Here is a 22,175-nt window from a genome sequence, read left to right on the forward strand (position 1 = left end):
GTGTGGTTATCTCAACCTATTTTTGGGGCTGTATGAGTGATGTTTGGGGTAGACGCACGGTTTTATTATGGTCCATGTTTGTTTCAAACTTCCTGCAATTCGTAATAATGTTTGTAACCAATATTTGGTTATACAATATTATAAATCTTGTAATGGGAATCAGGTAACTTACATAATATATGAAATAGATTAAACAAACTTCTAAGTTACTCAGTCCAATTTCTTCCTTACAGTTTAGGTGGTATATTAGGTGCCATGTATCCGTATCTTAGTGAGTTCAATACGGCTAGATATCGTGCTATAGTTATAAATTATTCTACTATGTTTGTTAGTGTAACAGTTATGTTTGTGCCAGGTAAATTTGGCGAACAATGACAACATACATGGATAAATAATAATATAATCTATTTATTCTGAACACAGCCATTTCCTGGTTGGTGCTGTCCTACAATTGGTCCTTTGAAATATCTGATTCATTTACCTTCAAACCCTGGCGTTTGATTATATTGTTAAGTATGCTGCCTGGTTTTATTGGTGCTTTAATATTGTTACCCTTTCCTGAAAGTCCAAAACTTTTATTGGCCCATGACAAACAAGATGAAGCTTTAAAAGCTCTCTATTGGATTTCGAAATTTAATACTGGCAAAAGTTTAGAGGTTATGCTAAAGACTACGAAAATTTATTTAAAAACAGAAGAGTTAGCAGATGCTGATTTGCTAACAATGGGTTCGGGTTTCTCTGTTATCACGAAAATATGGAAAGCTACAGTACCACTGTTCCATAAACCTCATGGCACGAATGTTATCTTAGCTGTTATAGCTTTCTGGGCATAATGTTTTGTTCCAGTGGTATGCAGGTATGGTTTCCCGAAATAGTTAATCGTTCAGTTGGTGGTTCAGTATGGGGTAATAGCACAACATTGTGTGAAATTTTAGATGAATCCTATAGACGTGATCGTTTGAATGTAACAAATGAAGAGGGTGATATAAGTCTAGTAAGTTTTAAATTACAATTATAGAAAGCTTTATATAAATAATGAACTTTTAAAAGGTTTGTGATGATACCATTTCCCCTAAAACCTATATCAATAACATGATCATGGGTTTAGCCTTTCTGGTGGGATTTTCCGTACAGGGTATGCTATTAAGACCTTTGGGTAGAAAAAATGTTTTAATTGGCGGCATACTGATAGGAGCTTTATGTGGCATATTATTTAATATCATCACTAACACAACGGGTATTTTGATATTACTTTGTTTGTGTATCTTGTTACCGGGCCTGGGGGTTTCGGTTATGTGTGGCATCATAGTGGATTTAGTGCCCACACATTTTAGGTAAGTTTTAAGTGAAATTGCAACTAAAAGTCGTATTTCTAAAATTTTAACTTTATTACAGAGGAAAAGCCGTCAGTTTGGGTTTTACCTTGGGCCGCATCGGCACTATAGTGGCCACAAATTTATTTGCCGCTATGTTACAGCCATATTGTGCGGGCATTTTTGGCATAATTACTTGTGTACTTTTTGGTGAGTGTTCTTTTCAGTACAGAGACCACTTAATATTTGAAAAATATACTAAATTTGTCCTTCTTTACAGTTGTGCTGGCATCGTTTATTATTTGCCGATTTAGTATAAAAACAATTTTTTACAAATTAAAATTAAGTAGTTTGTAGTTGTTAAATATAAGATAAACTAATAAATAAGTTATAAATTACTAAAATTTTTGAAATTATCCATAAATGAGGAAAAAATGTCTAGTTTTTCAAAATTGTTCCATAATTTTCAAATTATTCAAAAATTTTATTCGAAAATTTTTTTTCGAAAATTAAATTTTTTCTTTAAACAATTACTATTTGTAATTGAAGTAGGACTTAACTAGAACTGAACTAGAATTGAACTAGAATTGAACTAGAACTGAACTAGAACTGAACTAGAACTGAACTAGAACTGAACTAGAACTGAACTAGAACTGAACTAGAACTGAACTAGAACTGAACTAGAACTGAACTAGAACTGAACTAGAACTGAACTAGAACTGAACTAGAACTGAACTAGAACTGAACTAGAACTGAACTAGAACTGAACTAGAACTGAACTAGAACTGAACTAGAACTGAACTAGAACTGAACTAGAACTGAACTAGAACTGAACTAGAACTGAACTAGAACTGAACTAGAACTGAACTAGAACTGAACTAGAACTGAACTAGAACTGAACTAGAACTGAACTAGAACTGAACTAGAACTGAACTAGAACTGAACTAGAACTGAACTAGAACTGAACTAGAACTGAACTAGAACTGAACTAGAACTGAACTAGAACTGAACTAGAACTGAAGTAGAACTGAACTAGAACTGAACTAGAACTGAACTAGAACTGAACTAGAACTGAACTAGAATTGAACTAGAACTGAACTAGAACTGAACTAGAACTGAACTAGAACTGAACTAGAACTGAACTAGAACTAAAATAGAACTGAACTAGAACTGAACTAGAACTGAACTAGAACTGAACTAGGACTGAAATAGGACTGAACTAGAACTGAACTAAAACTGAACTAGAACCGAACTAGAACTGAACTAGAACTGAACTAGAACTAAACTAGAACTGAACTAGAACTGAACTAGAACTGAACTAGAACTGAACTAGAACTGAACTAGAACTGAACTAGAACTGAACTAGAACTGAACTAGAACTGAACTAGAACTGAACTAGAACTGAACTAGAACTGAACTAGAACTGAACTAGAACTGAACTAGAACTGAACTAGAACTGAACTAGAACTGAACTAGAACTGAACTAGAACTGAACTAGAACTGAACTAGAACTGAACTAGAACTGAACTAGAACTGAACTAGGACTGAACTAGGACTGAACTAGAACGGAACTAGAACTGAACTAGAACTGAACTAGAACTGAACTAGAACTGAACTAGAACCGAACTAGAACTGAACTAGAACTGAACTAGAACTGAACTAGAACTGAACTAGAACTGAACTAGAACTGAACTAGAACTGAACTAGAACTGAATTAGAACTGAACTAGAACTGAACTAGAACTGAACTGGAAATGAACTAGAACTGAACTAGAACTGAACTAGAACTGAACTAGAACTGAACTAGAACTGAACTAGAACTGAACTAGAACTGAACTAGAACTGAACTAGAACTGAACTAGAACTGAACTAGAACTGAACTAGAACTGAACTAGAACTGAACTAGAACTGAACTAGAACTGAACTAGAACTGAACTAGAACTGAACTAGAACTGAACTAGAACTGAACTAGAACTGAACTAGAACTGAACTAGAACTGAACTAGAACTGAACTAGAACTGAACTAGAACTGAACTAGAACTGAACTAGAACTGAACTAGAACTGAACTAGAACTGAACTAGAACTAAAATAGAACTGAACTAGAACTGAACTAGAACTGAACTAGGACTGAACTAGAACTGAACTAAAACTGAACTAGAACCGAACTAGAACTGAACTAGAACTGAACTAGAACTAAACTAGAACTGAACTAGAACTGAACTAGAACTGAACTAGAACTGAACTAGAACTGAACTAGAACTGAACTAGAACTGAACTAGAACAGAACTAGAACTGAACTAGAACTGAACTAGAACTGAACTAGAACTGAACTAGAACTGAACTAGAACTGAACTAGAACTGAACTAGAACTGAACTAGAACTGAACTAGAACTGAACTAGAACTGAACTAGAACTGAACTAGAACTGAACTAGAACTGAACTAGAACTGAACTAGAACTGAACTACAACTGAACTATAACTGAACTAGAACTGAACTAGAACTGAACTAGAACTGAACTAGAACTGAACTAGAACTAAAATAGAACTGAACTAGAACTGAACTAGAACTGAACTAGGACTGAAATAGGACTGAACTAGAACTGAACTAAAACTGAACTAGAACCGAACTAGAACTGAACTAGAACTGAACTAGAACTAAACTAGAACTGAACTAGAACTGAACTAGAACTGAACTAGAACTGAACTAGAACTGAACTAGAACTGAACTAGAACTGAACTAGAACTGAACTAGAACTGAACTAGAACTGAACTAGAACTGAACTAGAACTGAACTAGAACTGAACTAGAACTGAACTAGAACTGAACTAGAACTGAACTAGAACTGAACTAGAACTGAACTAGAACTGAACTAGGACTGAACTAGGACTGAACTAGAACGGAACTAGAACTGAACTAGAACTGAACTAGAACTGAACTAGAACTGAACTAGAACCGAACTAGAACTGAACTAGAACTGAACTAGACTGAACTAGAACTGAACTAGAACTGAACTAGAACTGAACTAGAACTGAACTAGAACTGAACTAGAACTGAATTAGAACTGAATTAGAACTGAATTAGAACTGAACTAGAACTGAACTAGAACTGAACTGGAAATGAACTAGAACTGAACTAGAACTGAACTAGAACTGAACTAGAACTGAACTAGAACTGAACTAGAACTGAACTAGAACTAGAACTGAACTAGAACTGAACTAGAACTGAACTAGAACTGAACTAGAACTGAACTAGAACTGAACTAGAACTGAACTAGAACTGAACTAGAACTGAACTAGAACTGAACTAGAACTGAACTAGAACTGAACTAGAACTGAACTAGAACTGAACTAGAACTGAACTAGAACTGAACTAGAACTGAACTAGAACTGAACTAGAACTGAACTAGAACTGAACTAGAACTGAACTAGAACTGAACTAGAACTGAACTAGAACTGAACTAGGACTGAACTAGAACGGAACTAGAACTGAACTAGAACTGAACTAGAACTGAACTAGAACTGAACTAGAACCGAACTAGAACTGAACTAGAACTGAACTAGAACTGAACTAGAACTGAACTAGAACTGAACTAGAACTGAACTAGAACTGAACTAGAACTGAACTAGAACTGAACTAGAACTGAACTAGAACTGAACTAGAACTGAACTAGAACTGAACTAGAACTGAACTAGAACTGAACTAGAACTGAACTAGAACTGAACTAGAACTGAACTAGAACTGAAGTAGAACTGAACTAGAACTGAACTAGAACTGAACTAGAACTGAACTAGAACTGAACTAGAACTGAACTAGAACTGAACTAGAACTGAACTAGAACTGAACTAGAACTGAACTAGAACTGAACTAGAACTGAACTAGAACTGAACTAGAACTGAACTAGAACTGAACTAACTAGAACTGAACCTTTTTAATAAAACAACTAGATTATAATTTTCAGTATGTTTTCAAATATATTAAGTTTCCAGACAAATATCATGTTTATCCACGCATAACACGGCGACGATTGCGGCGGGCTTTACGTTGCTTACGATTGCGGCGACGGATTTTACGATTTCTGCGTGCTTTACGTTTCTTCTGCTCAGGCGTAGCATCTGGATCAGGTGATGAAGTGGTTGGCGGTGATGTATCGGTGGGTGGTTCAAGAGTTTCCGTGGTTGGTGAAGTACCTGTGGTCGAGGTAGTGGGTAATCCAGTAGCTGTGGTAGTAGGAATTGGAGGAGTTGGTGGCAATGTTGGAGTTGGTATAATATCAGTGGGAATAAGTGTTGTCGTTGTAGTAGGGATAGGTTCTGGTGGTGGACAGAATTGAGTTTTGCCCATTGCACACAATTTTTCCTTAAAACCGCCGCCGCTTCGGGTACTATTGCCGGATGCCTTTGAGGCATTTACGCCGAATGTTGAACCCAAAAGGGCCAAAGAAATAAGATATAATGAAAATTTCATTTTAGCTACTTCAATTGATTTGTAAAGAACAATTTGAAGTGATGCAATTTCGACATTTTCAAAACTATTTATAGTAAAATTAAAGATGTTTTAAAATGCTGTAAAATAGTAGAGACCAATTGTACAAATAAGGACAATGTGTAAGTAAATCAACAGAAGTTCTTAGAGTGAAAAACAGATATTTCACGAAATAGTGTAGTACTTAAGTTAGTTAAATATCTGTTCTTTTGTTTGAAGATGATGTTATTGGTTTAAGTGTGACCTACTTAAGGTAATGTTACAATATTGAAATTTTCATTCAGAAATATTTTTTGAAAATTAATGTTTCTAATTTTGAAAATGTTATAACATTATAAAATTAAAGTAAATGTTATAACATTATAAAATTAAAGTAAATGTTATAACATTATAAAATTAAAGTAAAGTTAAATCCATTAAACAAATCGGAGAACTGTATAAGTGATTCCTAATGTGAACTTATATTATGAGATGTGATTAAACGACTATGCAACTTTAGCTAACAACTTTTGAAAACTCAAAACTTATTAGAAATCATTAACCTATTTTAATTATTTTAAATCTAGTATTATCAACAAGTAAAAAAAGTTTAAGAAAACCTTCTATAAAAGCAAAATTTTTATTCTTTTACATATGTAGTTGTTCGTAAATGTCGAGTTTTTCGAACATGTCCGATAAAATTTAGATTATTACAAAAATTTTTAATTCACAAATTGAATTTAAACTCTATTTTTCCATTAGAACTAAACTAGAACAGAACAAGAACGATCTAGAAACAGAACTAGAACTGATCTAGAACTGAACTAGAACTGAAACTGGAACTGAACTAGAACTAAACTAGAACTGAACTAGAATGAATTAGAACTGAACTAGAAACTGAACTAGAACTGAACTAGAACTGAACTAGACTGAACTAGAACTGAACTAAATGAACTAGAACTGAACTAGAACTGAACTAGAACTGAACTAGAACTGAACTAGAACTGAACTAGAACTGAACTAGAACTGAACTAGAACTGAATAGAACTGAACTAGAACCTGAACTAGAACTGAACTAGACCGACTAGAACTGAATTAGACGAACTAGAACCGAACTAGAACTGAATTAGAACTGAACTAGAATGAACTAGAACTGAAACTACCACTGAACTAGAACTGAACTAGAAACTGAACTAGAACTGAACTAGAACGAACTAGAACTGAACTAGAACTGAACTAGAACTGAACTGAACTAGAACTGAACTAGAACTGAACTAGAACTGAACTAGAACTGAACTAGAACTGAACTAGAACTGAACTAGAACTGAACTAGAACTGAACTAGAACTGAACTAGAACCTGAACTAGAACTGAACTAGAACTAGAATAGAACTAGAACGAACTAAACTAGAACTAGAACTACTGAACAGAAACTAGAACAGAACTAGAACAGAACTAGAACAGAACCTAGAACAGAACTAGAACAGAACTAGAACAGAACTAGAACAGAACTAGAACAGAACTAGAACAGAACTAGAACTGAACTAGAACAGAATAGAACAGAACTAGAACGAACTAGAACAGAACTAGAACAGAACTAGAACAGAACAGAACAGAACTAGAACAGAACTAGAACAGAACTAGAACAGAACTAGACAGAAACTAGAACAGAACTAGAACAGAACTAGAACAGAACTAGAACAGAACTAGAACAGAACTAGAACAGAACTAACAGAACTAGAACAGAACTAGAACAGAACTAGAACAGAACTAGAACAGAACTAGAACAGAACTAGAACAGAACTAGAACAGAACTAGAACGAACTAGAACAGAACTAGAACAGAACTAGAACAGAACTAGAACAGAACTAGAACAGAACTAGAACAGAACTAGAACAGAACAGAACTAGAACTAGAACAGAACTAGAACAGAACTAGAACAGTACTAGAACAGAACTAGAACAGAACTAGAACAGAACTAGAACAGAACTAGAACAGAACTAGAACAGAACTAGAACAGAACTAGAACAGAACTAGAACAGAACTAGAACAGAACTAGAACAGAACTAGAACAGAAACTAGAACAGAACTAGAACAGAACTAGAACAGAACTAGAACAGAACTAGAACAGAACTAGAACAGAACTAGAACAGAACTAGAACAGAACTAGAACAGAACTAGAACAGAACTAGAACAGAACTAGAACAGAACTAGAACAGAACTAGAACAGAACTAGAACAGAACTAGAACAGAACTAGAACAGAACTAGAACAGAACTAGAGAACTAGAACAACTAGAACAGAACTGGAACAGAACAGAATAGAATTTTTACAAATTTTGAAAACTTTTGAATTGTTAAAATATTTACTATTAGTTTTAAGTTTTTCTAAAAATCTCCTTAAATTGATAATAGTTTCTCTCTTTAAATAACGAATGTTTTGAAAATTTTTCTATAAATTTCGGGAATTCTGAATAATCTTTTTTTTTAATTTAACCATTTTTAACATGTTCTGTTACTTTAATGTAATCAAATTTCTTGTTTATTTGAAATTTTTATGAATCTGTTTCATTCAAGCTTAACAATGAAATTAAATTTTATTTTTCGACTTTAACAATTTATATGTTAGTCAAAGAAGAGGTAAAAATTCCCATCTACATTTGATTTAGAAATTAAATTATCTTGAAATTTGGGGGAAAATGAAATCCCCCAAAAATATTTTTTTTATAAAAAGACAAAAAAAAAAAAATTATTTGATAAAAGTAATAAATTTTTTGTTAAACAACAAAATACTAATTGGTTCGAATAACACACACATTTTGCGACTTAAATTACTGGACTATGCACCAGTTTAAGTCATTCAACTGTTAAAGATAATGACAATAATACATTATTATTTCTATATTATAATAACTAAAACGATAAAAATTAAAATTTTGTGGTAGTCATGTTAAAGAGCGTAAAAGTTAGACTAATAGATATGCAAACATCTTTTTAAACCAGTTTAATATTGTATACAACACCCAAAAATGTTAAACAAAACAATGCCCCCAGTCAGTATGTTTCCAAATAAACAAACAAAAAAACGTCAATAACAACAACTGTGCTAACAACAACTAACACACTACAATAATACCGCCACACAGAGTTGTTAACAATAGCGCTTGTTTAAGCCATGATTGCAAGCAAACACTCACTCACACTCACTGTACGTCATAAACCGGCTGCTGCAAGCGACAGTTTTAAAGTGGTCACACAACATGTGTTTGATCGATCAAGTATTTTGTTTTCTTTATTAATTATTCTAAAGCTGAGTAATAGTTTAATTTAAATCAGACTCTAAGATTAAAAAAGTATAAATATAAGTAGACATTACAATGGAATTTATTTATTATAAACAAATAAATATTTAACAATTACTACATCGCGGCTAAAAAGAACACAGCGCGCAAAAGTTATGCAGTTTTCTGATGATCAACAATCACGATCCGCTAGTAGCAGAGAGGGCTTACAGCAAGCTGTTGTTGTTGCTGGTGGTGGTGATGAAGTTGTTGAGGGTGGATCGGGAGATTTGCAGCAAAAACTTGAGGCAGGTGCTGTTAGTAATATATGGGATTATGAGGAGATTTTAAACCTTTTAGGTGAGTCTTTTGTTTAAACATTTTATACTATATTTACTATTTAACAAAAACAAATTTTACGATAGGTTTTGGTAAAACGCAATGGATTTTGTTATTAATCAGTGGCTTGTTGACCATGACCTCTATGGCGGCTCAGTTATCGGTGGGCATTATTGCTATATCTTCCCAGTGTGAATTCGATATGTCTCAGAGTGAAAAAGGTGTTATGATGGCAGCATGTGTGGACAGGTAAGAAAAGTGCTTTAAGAGTTTATGTAAATTATTTTAAATTTTATTACTTAAAAAGGAAGTATAAATTAAATTTTGTTCGACTGCCAACTAGCTTAGCAATAAAAATTTAAACGTTTAATAAGATTAACAACTTAAGCAAACTATATTTATTAAACCTAAACTGAAATGAACTAAAATAGAACTAGAACATACCTATAACAGAGCCAACACATAACTTGAATAGAACCAGGACACAACTAAAACAGAACTAGAACAGAACAGAACAGAACAGAACAGAACAGAACAGAACTAGAACAGAAACTAGAACAGAACTAGAACAGACTAGAACAGAACTAGAGCAGAACTAGAACAGAACTAGAACAATAGACAACTAGAACAGAACTAGAACAGAACTAGACAGAACTAGAACAGAACTAGAACAGAACTAGAACCGAACTAGAACAGAACTAGAAACAGAACTAGAACAGAACTAGAACAGAACTAGAACAGAAACTAGAACAGAACTAGAACAGAACTAGAACAGAACTAGAACAGAACTAGAACAGAACTAGAACAGAACTAGAACAGAACTAGAACAGAACTAGAACAGAACTAGAACAGAACTAGAACAGAACTAGAACAGAACTAGAACAGAACTAGAACAGAACTAGAACAGAACTAGAACAGAACTAGAACAGAAATAGAACAGAACCGAACAGAACTAGAACAGAACTAGAACAGAACTAGAAACAGAACTAGAACAGAACTAGAACAGAACTAGAACAGAACTAGAACAGAACTAGAACAGAACTAGAACAGAACTAGAACAGAACTAGAACAGAAGTAGAACAGAAGTAGAACAGAACTAGAACAGAACTAGAACATAACTAGAACATAACTAGAACAGAACTAGAACTGAACTAGAACTGAACTAGAACTGAACTAGAACAGAACTAGAACAGAACTAGAACTAGAACAGAACTAGAACAGAACTAGAACAGAACTAGAACAGAACTAGAACAGAACTAGAACAGAACTAGAACAGAACTAGAACAGAACTAGAACAGAACTAGAAACAGAACTAGAACAGAACTAGAACAGAACTAGAACAGAACTAGAACAGAACTAGAACAGAACTAGAACAGAACTAGAACAGAACTAGAACAGAACTAGAACAGAACTAGAACAGAACTAGAACAGAACTAGAACAGAACTAGAACAGAACTAGAACAGAACTAGAACAGAACTAGAACAGAACTAGAACAGAACTAGAACAGAACTTAGAACAGAACTAGAACAGAACTAGAACAGAACTAGAACAGAACTAGAACAGAACTAGAACAGAACTAGAACAGACTAGAACAGAACTAGAACAGAACTAGAACAGAACTAGAACAGAACTAGAACAGAACTAGAACTAGAACTAGAACTAGAACAGAACAGAACTAGAACAGAACAGAACTAGAACAGAACTAGAACAGAACTAGAACAGAACTAGAACAGAACTAGAACAGAACTAGAACAGAACTAGAACAGAACTAGAACAGAACTAGAACAGAACTAGAACAGAACTAGAACAGAACTAGAACAGAACTAGAACAGAACTAGAACAGAACTAGAACAGAACTAGAACAGAACTAGAACAGAACTAGAACAGAACTAGAACAGAACTAGAACAGAACTAGAACAGAACTAGAACAGAACTAGAACAGAACTAGAACAGAACTAGAACAGAATAGAACAGAACTAGGGACAGAACTAGAACTAGAACAGAACTAGAACAGAACTAGAACAGAACTAGAACAGAACTAGAACAGAACTAGAACGAACTAGAACAGAACTAGAACAGAACTAACAAAACTAGAACAGAACTAGAACAGAACTAGAACAACTAGAACAGAACTAGAACAGAACTAGAACAGAACTGAACAGAACTAGAACAGAACTAGAACTGAACTAGAACTGAACTAGAACTGAACTAGAACTGAACTAGAACTGAACTAGAACTGAACTAGAACTGAACTAGAACTGAACTAGAACTGAACTAGAACTGAACTAGAACTGAACTAGAACTGAACTAGAACTGAACTAGAACTGAACTAGAACTGAACTAGAACTGAACTAGAACTGAACTAGAACTGAACTAGAACTGAACTAGAACTGAACTAGAACTGAACTAGAACTGAACTAGAACTGAACTAGAACTGAACTAGAACTGAACTAGAACTGAACTAGAACTGAACTAGAACTGAACTAGAACTGAACTAGAACTGAACTAGAACTGAACTAGAACTGAACTACTGAACTAGAACTGAACTAGAACTGAACTAGAACTGAACTAGAACTGAACTAGAACTGAACTAGAACTGAACTAGAACTGAACTAGAACTGAACTAGAACTGAACTAGAACTGAACTAGAACTGAACTAGAACTGAACTAGAACTGAACTAGAACTGAACTAGAACTGAACTAGAACTGAACTAGAACTGAACTAGAACTGAACTAGAACTGAACTAGAACTGAACTAGAACTGAACTAGAACTGAACTAGAACTGAACTAGAACTGAACTAGAACTGAACTAGAACTGAACTAGAACTGAACTAGAACTGAACTAAACTGAACTAGAACTGAACTAGAACTGAACTAGAACTGAACTAGAACTGAACTAGAACTGAACTAGAACTAAATAGAACAGAACTAGAACAGAACTAGAACAGAACTAGAACAGAACTAGAACAGAACTAGTGCAGAACTAGAACAGAACTAGAACAGAACCAGAACAGAACTAGAACAGAACTAGAACAGAACTAGAACAGAACTAGAACAGAACTAGAACAGAACTAGAACAGAACTAGAACAGAACTAGAACAGAACTAGAACAGAACTAGAACAGAACTAGAACAGAACTAGAACAGAACTAGAACAGAACTAGAACAGAACTAGAACAAACTAGAACAGAACTAGAACAGAACTAGAGCAGAACTAGAACAGAACTAGAACAGAACCAGAACAGAACTAGAACAGAACTAGAACAGAACTAGAACAGAACTAGAACAGAACTAGAACAGAACTAGAACAGAACTAGAACAGAACTAGAACAGAACTAGAACAGAACTAGAACAGAACTAGAACAGAACTAGAACAGAACTAGAACAGAACTAGAACAGAACTAGAACAGAACTAGAACAGAACTAGAACAGAACTAGAACAGAACTAGAACAGAACTAGAACAGAACTAGAACAGAACTAGAACAGAACTAGAACAGAACTAGAACAGAACTAGAACAGAACTAGAACAGAACTAGAACAGAACTAGAACAGAACTAGAACAGAACTAGAACAGAACTAGAACAGAACTAGAACAGAACTAGAACAGAACTAGAACAGAACTAGAACAGAACTAGAAACAGAACTAGAACAGAACTAGAACAGAACTAGAACAGAACTAGAACAGAACTAGAACAGACTAACAGAACTAGAACAGAACTAGAACCAGAACTAGAACAGAACTAGAACAGAACTAGAACAGAACTAGAACAGAACTAGAACAGAACTAAGAACTAGACAGAACTCGAACAGAACTAGAACAGAACTAGAACTAGACCAGAACTAGAACAGAACTAGAACAGAACTAGAACAGAATGAACAGAACTAGAACAGAACTGGAACAGAATAGAATTTTTACAAATTTGAAAACTTTGAATTGTTAAAATATTTACTATTAGTTTTAAGTTTTTCAAAAAATCTCCTTAAATTGATAATAGTTTCTCTCTTTAAATAACGAACAGAACTAGAACAGAACTAGAACAGAACTAGAACAGAACTAAAACAGAACTAGAGCATAACTAGCAGAAGTAAAAACATACAGAGAACTGAGTTTATCCTATTTGTTTGAGAAACATTATTAACTATTTCCAACAGTTTATACAACCTGTTGAAATTTTTTTCTTAAATTTTTTTTTTGCAATATTTTCCTTAAATTTTTGCAACAACTTCACTATCTCTAATTACCCTCACCATATTACGTAATATATTATTTATGATGTCTAATTATAGGTATTGTTTATCCACCTACATTTGGGGCTATATTAGTGATGTTTGGGCAGACATACCGTTTTAATATGGTCCACATTCGTTACAATTGTTTTGCCAATTTATAACTATGTTCGTTACCAACATATGGCTATTTAATTTCATAAATCTTATTATGGGTATCAGGTAAATATTAGAAAAATGAAAAACATTACAGCTAAAAAAAATAAAACTTTTTCTATCTAATATTTTATAATTTTTTATATATTTTCAAATTGCAATATTCTAACCACACACACACACATTATCTTTGCTTACAAATTACACAGTTTGGGTGGCATATCGGGCGTCTTATATCCATACCTTAGTGAGTTTAATACCGTTAAATATCGTGCTGTAGTCATAAATTATTCGACCATGTTTGTAAGCATAACGGCCATTTATGTGCCAGGTAAGTAATATGCTCATTTTTTTTGTGGCAAACTTTTTAAATGTAAATGTTTTTATGTTTAAACTTTTATATGTGTGTGTTTTTTTTGTTCGGTATTTTTTTTTAGCCATTTCATGGTTGGTGCTTTCTTCGGACTGGTCATTTGGCATAACTGATACATTTGTTTTCAAACCTTGGCGTTTGATTATATTGTTTAGTTTATTGCCCTGGTTTAATAGGTGGTTTTTGCTATTACTTTCCTTTCCTGAGAGTCCAAAACTATTGCTGGCCCATGAAAAAGAGAAGGAAGCTTTAAAGGCTTTAAATTGGATATCACAATATAATAAAGGTTTAGATTTGGTTTCAGTGCTTAAAAGCTCCAGTATCTCTCTTAAGCCCGAGGAATTGGCGGATGCTGATTTGTTAACCATGGGTCGCGGGTTGTTCCATTATTACTAATATCTGGAAATCTACAGTACCCCTGTTTTATAAACCTCATGGCTTAAATGTTACTTTGGCCGTATTGGCCTTATTCGGCATGATGTTTGCCTCGAATGGCATGCAAATCTGGTTTCCAGAAATAGTAAATCGTTCGCCGGAGGCCTGCAATCGGGCAAGAGTGCTACGGTATGTGAAATTCTAGATGAGTCTTATAGTAGGGAACGTCTTAATGGTACTTCTCTAGAGGGCATGACATCGGGGGTAAGCTTAACATGTCATATGTAAAAGATAAGCTTTAATTTTTACGTTTTCCTTTCAGCTTTGTGATGATACTATTTCCACAAAACCTATATCGATAACATTATCATGGGTTTTGCTTTTCTGGTAGGATTTTCCATACAAGGTGCTTTGCTGAACCCCTTGGGTAGAAAAATGTCTTAATCGCTTTCCTTAGCTGTGGGAGCTTTTTTGCGGTATTCTATTGCATGTGGTGACTAGTACTACCGGAGTTTTGGTATTGTTTTGTTTGTATATTTTATTGCCGGGCTTGTCGATTTCCATTATGTGTGGAGCTATGGTTGGATTTAGTACCAACCCATTTGAGGTGAGAAGTACAATCAGAAATCATTGAATATTTTTGGTAATTCTAGTTACGTTCAATCCTATTTCAGTTCTAGTTCAGTTTTAGTTCAGTTCTAGTTCAGTTCTAGTTCAGTTCAAGTTCAGTTCTAGTTCAGTTCTAGTTCAGTTTAGTTCAGTTCTAGTTCAGTTCTAGTTCAGTTCTAGTTCAGTTCTAGTTCAGTTCTAGTTCAGTTCTAGTTCAGTTCTGTTCAGTCTAGTTCAGTTCTAGTTCAGTTCTTGTTCAGTTCTAGTTCGGTTCTAGTTCAGTTCTAGTTCAGTTCTAGTTCAGTTCTAGTTCAGTTCTAGTTCAGTTCTAGTTCAGTTCTAGTTCAGTTCTAGTTCAGTTCTAGTTCAGTTCTAGTTCAGTTCTAGTTCAGTTCTAGTTCAGTTCTAGTTCAGTTCTAGTTCAGTTCTAGTTCAGTTCTAGTTCAGTTCTAGTTCAGTTCTAGTTCAGTTCTAGTTCAGTTCTAGTTCAGTTCTAGTTCAGTTTTAGTTCAGTTCTAGTTCAGTTCTAGTTCAGTTCTAGTTCAGTTCTAGTTCAGTTCTAGTTCAGTTCTAGTTCAGTTCTAGTTCAGTTCTAGTTCAGTTCTAGTTCAGTTCTAGTTCAGTTCTAGTTCAGTTCTAGTTCAGTTCTAGTTCAGTTCTAGTTCAGTTCTAGTTCAGTTCTAGTTCAGTTCTAGTTCAGTTCTAGTTCAGTTCTAGTTCAGATCTAGATCAGTTCTAGTTCAGTTCTAGTTCAGTTCTAGTTCAGTTCTAGTTCAGTTCTAGTTCAGTTCTAGTTCAGTTCTAGTTCAGTTCTAGTTCAGTTCTAGTTCAGTTCTAGTTCAGTTCTAGTTCAGTTCTAGTTCAGTTCTAGTTCAGTTCTAGTTCAGTTCTAGTTCAGTTCTAGTTCAGTTCTAGTTCAGTTCTAGTTCAGTTCTAGTTCAGTTCTAGTTCAGTTCTAGTTCAGTTCTAGTTCAGTTCTAGTTCAGTTCTAGTTCAGTTCTAGTTCAGTTCTAGTTCAGTTCTAGTTCAGTTCTAGTTCAGTTCTAGTTCAGTTCTAGTTCAGTTCTAGTTCAGTTCTAGTTCAGTTCTAGTTCAGTTCTAGTTCAGTTCTAGTTCAGTTCTAGTTCAGTTCTAGTTCAGTTCTAGTTCAGTTCTAGTTCAGTTCTAGTTCAGTTCTAGTTCAGTTCTAGTTCAGTTCTAGTTCAGTTCTAGTTCAGTTCTAGTTCAGTTCTAGTTCAGTTCTAGTTCAGTTCTAGTTCAGTTCTAGTTCAGTTCTAGTTCAGTTCTAGTTCAGTTCTAGTTCAGTTCTAGTTCAGTTCTAGTTCAGTTCTAGTTCAGTTCTAGTTCAGTTCTAGTTCAGTTCTAGTTCAGTTCTAGTTCAGTTCTAGTTCAGTTCTAGTTCAGTTCTAGTTCAGTTCTAGTTCAGTTCTAGTTCAGTTCTAGTTCAGTTTAGTTCAGTTATAGTTCAGTTAGTTCAGTTCTAGTTCAGTTCTAGTTCTAGTTCAGTTCTAGTTTAGTTCAGTTCTAGTTCAGTTCTAGTTCAGTTCTAGTTCAGTTCTAGTTCAGTTCTAGTTCAGTTCTAGTTCAGTTCTAGTTCAGTTCTAGTTCAGTTCTAGTTCAGTTCTAGTTCAGTTCTAGTTCAGTTCTAGTTCAGTTCTAGTTCAGTTCTAGTTCAGTTCTAGTTCAGTTCTAGTTCAGTTCTAGTTCAGTTCTAGTTCAGTTCTAGTTCAGTTCTAGTTCAGTTCTAGTTCAGTTCTAGTTCAGTCTAGTTCAGTTCTAGTTCAGTTCTAGTTCAGTTCTAGTTCAGTTCTAGTTCAGTTCTAGTTCAGTTCTAGTTCAGTTCTAGTTCAGTTCTAGTTCAGTTCTAGTTCAGTTCTAGTTCAGTTCTAGTTCAGTTCTAGTTCAGTTCTAGTTCAGTTCTAGTTCAGTTCTAGTTCAGTTCTAGTTCAGTTCTAGTTCAGTTCTAGTTCAGTTCTAGTTCAGTTCTAGTTCAGTTCTAGTTCTTTAGTTCAGTTCTAGTTCAGTTCTAGTTCAGTTCTAGTTCAGTTTTAGGTTGTATCTTATTGATGATTTTATTTCCTATTTATAGAGGTAAAGCCGTTAGTTTGGGCTTAACATTGGGTCGTTTAGGTGTTATAGTGGCCTCAAACTTAATTGCCGGCATGTTGGAACCATACTGTAATGGACTTTTTGGCATAGTAACCTGCACTTTGTTAGGTATTTTAATTAACTAAAATATACAAATTTAATTCAATAATTTCACTTATTTTTATTTTTATTTTATTGTTTGTGGCTGCCTCGTTTACTTCTTGCCAATTTAAATCCATAATTGTTAACATTATTTTCAGCAAAAACTTTTTGTTTAATATTAAATCTCAAAAATGTATTATTTGTAAATTATATCATAAAATATTTATTTTAAACTAACAACAATGTAAAAACCAAACATTTTTCTTCCCTCTTGTTTTTTCTATATATGAAAAAAATCACTTCAAATATGCATGTATTATGAATTCCCATTTACATTCCAACACCAGTCACCGTGTTAAATTTGTATGTCATTTATATATTTAAATGATATTTATAAAAAAACAACAATTTACATCTAAACAAAAAAATTTTAAAATATTTTATATTTGATGTGTAAGTATAAAAATCTTTGTATGTAGAGCATTTTTGCATTCCAATACAAAATCAAATTCCCACAAGCATTATATTATAACTTATGAAGAAACAGAAACTTAACTTACAGCAGAACAAGTAAAAAGTAGTGATAAAGAAATATTATGAAAATGTTTGAAGGAATAAATATATGAATTATAGTTTTGAAACTAAAAAGGTCGACTTTATAAAATCACTATAATAAATGGTAATGAAAAATTCATTTTATGCGCAATTTATTACCAGAGGCATATGTCTAAAAGTAAACTATATTTTACTTGTTTTTCAACTTATCTTGGAATGCTCACGAAATAATTTGAAAATGTTGAAATATGTAATAGAAAAGAGTTGAATCTAAACTAGAAGAGAACTGAAAGTGAACAGCAACTGAACTAAAACTGAACACGAACAGAACTTGAATTGCACTAGACCTGAATAGAACTGAAGTAGAACCAAATTAGAACTGAAATAGAACTGAAATAGAACTAAAATAGAACTGAACTAGAAGTGCACTGGAACTGAACTAGAACTGAACTAGAAACTGAACTAGAACTGAACTAAAACTGAACTAGAACTGAGCTAGAACTGAACTAGAACTGAACTAGAAACTGAACTAGAACTGAACTAGAACTGAACTAGAACTGAACTAGAACTGAACTAGAACTGAACTAGAACTAACTAGAACTGAACTAGAACTGAACTAGAACTGAACTAGAACTGAACTAGAACTGAACTAGAACTGAACTAGAACTGAACTATGAACCTGAACTAGAACTGAACTAGAACTGAACTAGAACTGAACTAGAACTAGAACTAAGAACTGAACTAGACTGAACTAGAACAGAACTAGAACAGAACTAGAACAGAACTAGACAGAACTAGAACAGAACTAGAACAAGAACTAGAACAGAACTAGAACAGAACTAGAACAGAACTAGAACAGAACTAGAAACAGAGAACTAGAACAGAACTAGAACAGAACTAGAACAGAACTAGAACAGAACTAGAACAGAACTAGAACAGAACTAGAACAGAACTAGAACAGAACTAGAACAGAACTAGAACAGAACTAGAGCAGAAACGATAGAACAGAACTAGAAACAGAACTAGAACAGAAACTAGAAAGACTAGAACAGAACTAGAACAGAACTAGAACAGAACTAGAACAGAACTAGAACAGAACTAGAACGAACTAGAAACAGAACTTAGAACAGAACTAGAACAGAACTAGAACAGAACTAGAACCGAACCAGAACAGAACTAGAACATAACTAGAACAGAACTAGAACAGAACTAGAACAGAACTAGAACAGAACTAGAACAGAACTAGAACAGAACTAGAAAACGGAACTAGACAGAACTAGAACAGAACTAGAACAGAACTAGACAGAACTAGAACAGAACTAGAACAGAACTAGAACAGAACTAGAACAGAACTAGAACAGAACTACAACAGAACTAGAACGACTAGAACAGAACTAGAACAGAACTAGAACAGAACTAGAACAGAACTAGAACAGAACTAGAACAGAACTAGAACAGAACTAGAACAGAACAGAACAGAACTAGAACAGCACTAGAACAGAACTAGACTAGAACTAGAATAGAACTAGAATAGAACTAGAACATAACTAGAACATAACCTAGAACATAACTAGAACAGAACTAGAACAGAACTAGAACAGAACTAGAACAGAACTAGAACAGAACTAGAACAGAACTAGAACAGAACTAGAACAGAACTAGAACAGAACTAGAACAGAACTAGAACAGAACTAGAACAGAACTACTGAACTAGAACTGAACTAGAACTGAACTAGAACTGAACTAGAACAGAACTAGAACAGAAACTAGAACAGAACTAGAACAGAACTAGAACAGAACTAGACAGACTAGAACAACTAGAACAGAACTAGAACAGAACTAGAACAGAACTAGAACTAGAACTAGAACAGAACTAGAACTGAACTGGAACAGAACTAGAACAGAACTAGAACTGAACTTAGAACTGAACTAGAACAGAACTAGAACAGAACTAGAACAGAACTAGAACAAGAACTAGAACAGAACTAGAACAGAACTAGAGCTGAACTAGAACTGAACTAGAAACTGAACTAGAACTGAACTAGAACTGAACTAGAACTGAACTAGAACTGAACTAGAACTGAACTAGAACTGAACTAGAACTGAACTAGAACTGAACTAGAACTGAACTAGAACTGAACTAGAACCGAACTAGGACTGAACTAGAACTGAACTAGAACTGAACTAGAACTGAACTAGAACTGACTGACTACTAAACTGAACTAGAACTGAACTAGAACTGAACTAGAACTGAACTAGAACTGAACTAGAACAGAACTAGAACAGAACAAGAACAGAACTAGAACAGAACTAGAACAGAACTAGAACAGAACTAGAACAGAACTAGAACAGAACTAGAACAGAACTAGAACAGAACTAGAACAGAACTAGAACAGAACTAGAACAGAACTAGAACAGAACTAGAACAGAACTAGAACAGAACTAGAACAGAACTAGAACAGAACTAGAACAGAACTAGAACAGAACTAGAACAGAACTAGAACAGAACTAGAACAGAACTAGAACAGAACTAGAACAGAACTAGAACAGAACTAGAACAGAACTAGAACTGAACTAGAACTGAACTAGAACTGAACTAGAACTGAACTAGAACTGAACTAGAACTGAACTAGAACTGAACTAGAACTGAACTAGAACTGAACTAGAACTGAACTAGAACTGAACTAGAACTGAACCAGAACTGAGCTAGAACTGAACTAGAACTGAACTAGAAGTGAACTAGAACTGAACTAGAACTGAACTAGAACTGAACTAGAATTAAACTACAGACGAAGTAGAACTAAGAACTGGAATATATTTAAAAAGCCCTTAGAATATTCGGGAGAATAATTGCAAATATTAAGGTAATGTGTTTCTAAATTATGAAAAAACAATCACTGAGCCTAACGTACCATATAATGAAGCCATTTTTCATAGAATAACAAACATTTTACAGTCTCCCCAACATACGCTCTGAATAACCAATTTCTTATAGGGTGTAATAAATAAGAAAATATTAAAAGTTCTTACATTTCAAGATGTTCTTTCTTGAAAAGAAAAAATAATAAAATCCAACAAATGTAAAACATTATGATAAAGTGTATGAATTGTAACAAATAAATTTATATATTTTATATACATGAATACAAACATATAGACAAGTGTATATGAATAAATGTCTTTATTTCTATATACATGTACATGTATAAATGTCTGTTCAGATGTATGTATATTATACCCATACATATATAATATTGTTATATACAAACAACAAGCAGCTTGTTTGTTTTATTATTACCCTCTGGTAGTAAAAATTGTTGAACTTATTTCGTTTTAAATTTTTTTTGTTTTCTTTTGTTTATTTATAAATTGTATATAACATATTGTACGAATATTTGTAATATTTCACTTTTTCTCCATTTTTATATATAATTTTTTGTTTATTTTGTTTTCTTTTTACAAATGTTTCCGTAATATTGTTCATAAATAAAAATGTTCGAAAAGTGTTAAATTTGATAAGACGAAAAAAATCTGCATATGAATTCAGTTATTTTGGTTACTTTTATTTTCCTTATTTTTTTTAAATACAACTAAAAAACTGTTGTTTATATATCAAATAGTAGTTGTTTATAAATATATAAATATTTGCTACTGATAAAAAACTGTCAATTTGATTTATGTAGAAATATTTCGTGGGGTTACAGGGGTTAGTTTAAAATAATTTACTCTTTGTGTATAGCAGTGCATTAATAATGAACTAAAGTGAATATTTTATTGATTTAGTGTTAAATATAAAATTTTTATTTAAATTAAACTTTAAATCAAATATTCGTATAATATTTTAAACTAAATTGTTTTTGTATACAATATTTAAATATATAATTTTGGTATTTTTTGTTAATTTTTAAAATTGAATTTGTACAGAACACACCTATTATTCTTCTAAAACTGCCTAAAGGTATGCAAACTTTTGGACAAATATTTTCTATTATTTTATCTTTAAATGCAAATCATAACACTATGTAACAATCTTCAAAAAACTGACTATTTGTAAACTGACTATTTGTAGAACAGTACTAAAACAGAACTAGAACAGAACTAGAACTGTAAACTGACTATTTGTAGAACAGTACTAAACAGAACTAGAACAGAACTAGAACAGAACTAGAACAGAACTAGAACAGAACTAGAATAGAACCAGAACAGAACTAGAAAAGAACTAAACAGAACTAGAACAGAACTAGAACAGAACTAGAACACAACTAGAACAGAACTAGAACAGAACTAGAACAGAACT

The 22,175-nt window shown here is 33.4% G+C and overlaps 2 protein-coding genes and 1 pseudogene across 2 annotated transcripts; 2 read left to right on the forward strand and 1 right to left on the reverse strand.

Moving 5' to 3' along the window:
• Nucleotides 1–5: 5 nt before the first annotated feature.
• LOC119614925 (synaptic vesicle glycoprotein 2C-like) lies at nt 6–1,627 on the forward strand (the record flags this gene model as incomplete). The annotated part of the gene is given in 7 exon segments (XM_037971015.1): nt 6–163; nt 234–355; nt 424–819; nt 822–994; nt 1,051–1,334; nt 1,396–1,539; nt 1,594–1,627. Coding segments are annotated over 7 exon segments (1,311 nt in total), but the record flags the coding sequence as incomplete, so codon positions are not given.
• Nucleotides 1,628–5,312: 3,685 nt separating this feature from the next.
• On the reverse strand, nt 5,313–5,777 carry LOC119614926 (glycoprotein gp100-like). Its single transcript, XM_037971016.1, has one exon. It carries the CDS (start codon nt 5,775–5,777, stop codon nt 5,313–5,315), a length of 465 nt encoding a protein of 154 aa, XP_037826944.1.
• Nucleotides 5,778–9,033: 3,256 nt separating this feature from the next.
• LOC119614927 lies at nt 9,034–17,956 on the forward strand (annotated as a pseudogene).
• The last annotated feature ends 4,219 nt before the right edge of the window (nt 17,957–22,175 follow it).

The sequence above is a fragment of the Lucilia sericata genome, unplaced genomic scaffold, assembly GCF_015586225.1.
Source record: "Lucilia sericata isolate MDLA Ls3-8-SP2 unplaced genomic scaffold, ASM1558622v1 Contig003680F_arrow, whole genome shotgun sequence".
Lineage (NCBI taxonomy): Eukaryota > Metazoa > Arthropoda > Insecta > Diptera > Calliphoridae > Lucilia > Lucilia sericata.